At 35.8% G+C, this 2,475-nt stretch overlaps 1 protein-coding gene across 2 annotated transcripts in view; it reads right to left on the reverse strand.

The window, feature by feature from the left end:
* LOC144980754 (metalloprotease mig-17-like) overlaps nt 1-2,475 on the reverse strand; it is a 61,820-nt gene that overhangs the window by 46,534 nt on the left and 12,811 nt on the right. The window contains exon 1 of one of the 2 annotated variants that reach the window (XM_078928526.1): nt 2,310-2,449. The exons of the other annotated variant lie outside the window; for it this stretch is intronic. Within the exon in view, the coding sequence (XP_078784652.1) occupies nt 2,310-2,364 (55 nt within the window). The 5' untranslated portion in view covers nt 2,365-2,449. Of the gene's footprint in view, nt 1-2,309; nt 2,450-2,475 lie in introns of those variants that run through there. 2 annotated transcript variants of the gene reach the window in all.

The following is a 2,475-nucleotide window of genomic DNA, read 5'->3' on the forward strand; positions in this document are numbered from 1 at the left end:
GTTATGGGAAGTAGGTAGCAGTGGGGAGTGAACCTGGAACTCAGGGAAGTGTAAAAAAGAATTAGTGCTTTTTTTACGAAACCCATCGAAACCCGCCGAAACCCGCCGAAACCCGCCGAAACACGGCGAAACCCGTCAATTTTCCAACAAAATTATGGGAAGTAGACAACTGTGGGGAGTGAAAACGAGACTCAGGGAAGTGTACACCAGTCGGGAGTGAACCTGAGACTATGGTTATAGGCGGGTTTCGGCGGGTTTCGTAAAAAAGACACACCGGACGAGAGGGGCTAAATTATTTATTGTTTATTTTAAAAAATTTTGAGTAAAACATTTAACGCTGAAACGTTCATTTTGGCGAATTTTAATGAAATGTACAATGACTGACGTAGTCTTCAGAGGTGTAAGAAACTGTACGTTGATGAAATAATCCGGTGTACCACGCGAGAATGACTCTTCCAAAAAAAAAAAAAAAGACTCTAGAGTTAAATTGGCGTACGCGAGGCTAACTCTAGAGTCTGTTTCGCGTTGCCAATTTAACTCAAGAGTCTTTTTTTTAAAACCATCCTAAAATTTGACTTTTCCTTATTAACGACAAAATATATTTTTTTTAATTTAGAAAAAGGACAAAACAACAGCTTCGCAAAGTAAGCGATGAATTTACAGTATTTCCTAAAAAAAAAAAAAAAAAAAAAAAAATTTAAAATCTAGTGCTGACACGGTAGTTTCGGTGTACCACGCGAGAATGACTCTACAAAAAAAAAAGGCACTAGAGCTAAATTGGCGGCCGCGAGGCTAACTCTAGAGTCTGTCTCGCGTACGGCAATTTAACTCTAGAGTCTTTTTGGCGATAGAGTCATTCTGGCGTGCTACACCGGACTCATTCTTTAATCTCCTCCTTTCCACACATAGGAAAATCGTCACATTCGTTACGACGCAGCCAACATTATTCTCATTCTTATTTTATTTGTACATCATAATATTATTTGAACAAAAATGTTTGCTATAGTTAAAGTATATTAACACTGTGTTGAAGAGCTCAATGTGCAACAAAAATTGTAAATCAAGAACTTATTTTGTATAGGTTGGGTGTCAAGCTTTGGGGAAAATTAGAAAATGGCCGGTAAGGAGAGAGTTAAGGGGCGATAATTTGAGTCTGATTATTAGGAAAATCCTTCAAAAAATTGATTTTGAGATTTTGGTGGAAAACGATATTCTATTATCTTAGAAATAATATTATTAAAATCCAACTTCTCGAAATAGACTATATAGGCATCAAAAACACAATTGTAAAGCGTAAAGTAGTAAGAAAAGTGTGAAAAACTGAAAGCTATTTGGTAATTTTCTCAATATGTCATTTTTAAAGGGAATGGGTCTACTGAGTCGAACATTCTTTAGAATCTATCCAATGAAATTGTCTGAAAATTTCCAGAGTTCTCACAGAGATAATGTATATTATTCACCATAGATATATTTTTTGGATAAGGTATGTGTATGTTGAATTATAATGCAATTTATACATTTTAAACATCAATATTGTCATAACATTTTGATTCGCAATTTTGTATAATGTTCTATAAAAAAATTCAAAGCTAAAACTGTAAAATCTCTCTATGTGACACAAAATGCTACAATGTTTTAAGAGGGAAGAATATGTGGAGGTCATTCCTTCTTTAGTTTTTGTGGAAAGTTTGCCACAAGATTGTTATATTTTGTGATGACAAACCCCCAAATCAGGTCATACAACGGACATCAACACAGATAATTTATATTTTTCTCCAAAAATGTTGATCTTTAACATATAATGACGAATACAGAATGATTAAAACCGCCCAATACGGGTAATTAACATTTTTGTTTAGAAAAGACTATGTCCTTGGAGAAGGCTCTTTGCTCACATTTTCTCACCGTACTCAGGTGTTAAAAGAGTGCCTGGCCGTGAACAGCGTTGTCTCTGTCCGAAACACATTGTAATATCGCATAACAGGCGCCATGTCCCGTCCTAAATGTTAAATGTTGCTGTTGGCCAGGACCCCTTGTAAAGCGCTTTGACACATTTAGTAGATATTGCCTATATAAAAGATCATTTAAAAAAAAAGACCCAAACCGCCCCTTAAGATAAAAGTAAAAGTGCATGAATGTTGCCATGCATAACAACAAGGAGTCAAGGAAGACACGAAATCCATCAGTTTGCGAATTTTGGGTTCCAAAAGTTCAGCTATCGAGACCTCATTTTTTTTTCAAATGAAACAACCCTTTTTTTTTTGTATCTATCAGTTGTAGTCAATAGATAAAAACTTTCTTTCACTCACCTACATAGGACGTCCCCACCAGAAACAACAAAACCACGAATTGTATCGAAGTCATTCTTCCAACTTTGCAAGTTTCAATGCGCACTTTCAACTCTAGCTCTGCTCTATCTCTCACTCTTTCCTCAAACTATTGAATCGTTTCAATAGTTCAGACAGACTAGCGAGT

Source organism: Berghia stephanieae, chromosome 10, assembly GCF_034508935.2.
Source record: "Berghia stephanieae isolate SIO BIC M18660-M18661 chromosome 10, UCSD_Bste_1.3, whole genome shotgun sequence".
Lineage (NCBI taxonomy): Eukaryota > Metazoa > Mollusca > Gastropoda > Nudibranchia > Aeolidiidae > Berghia > Berghia stephanieae.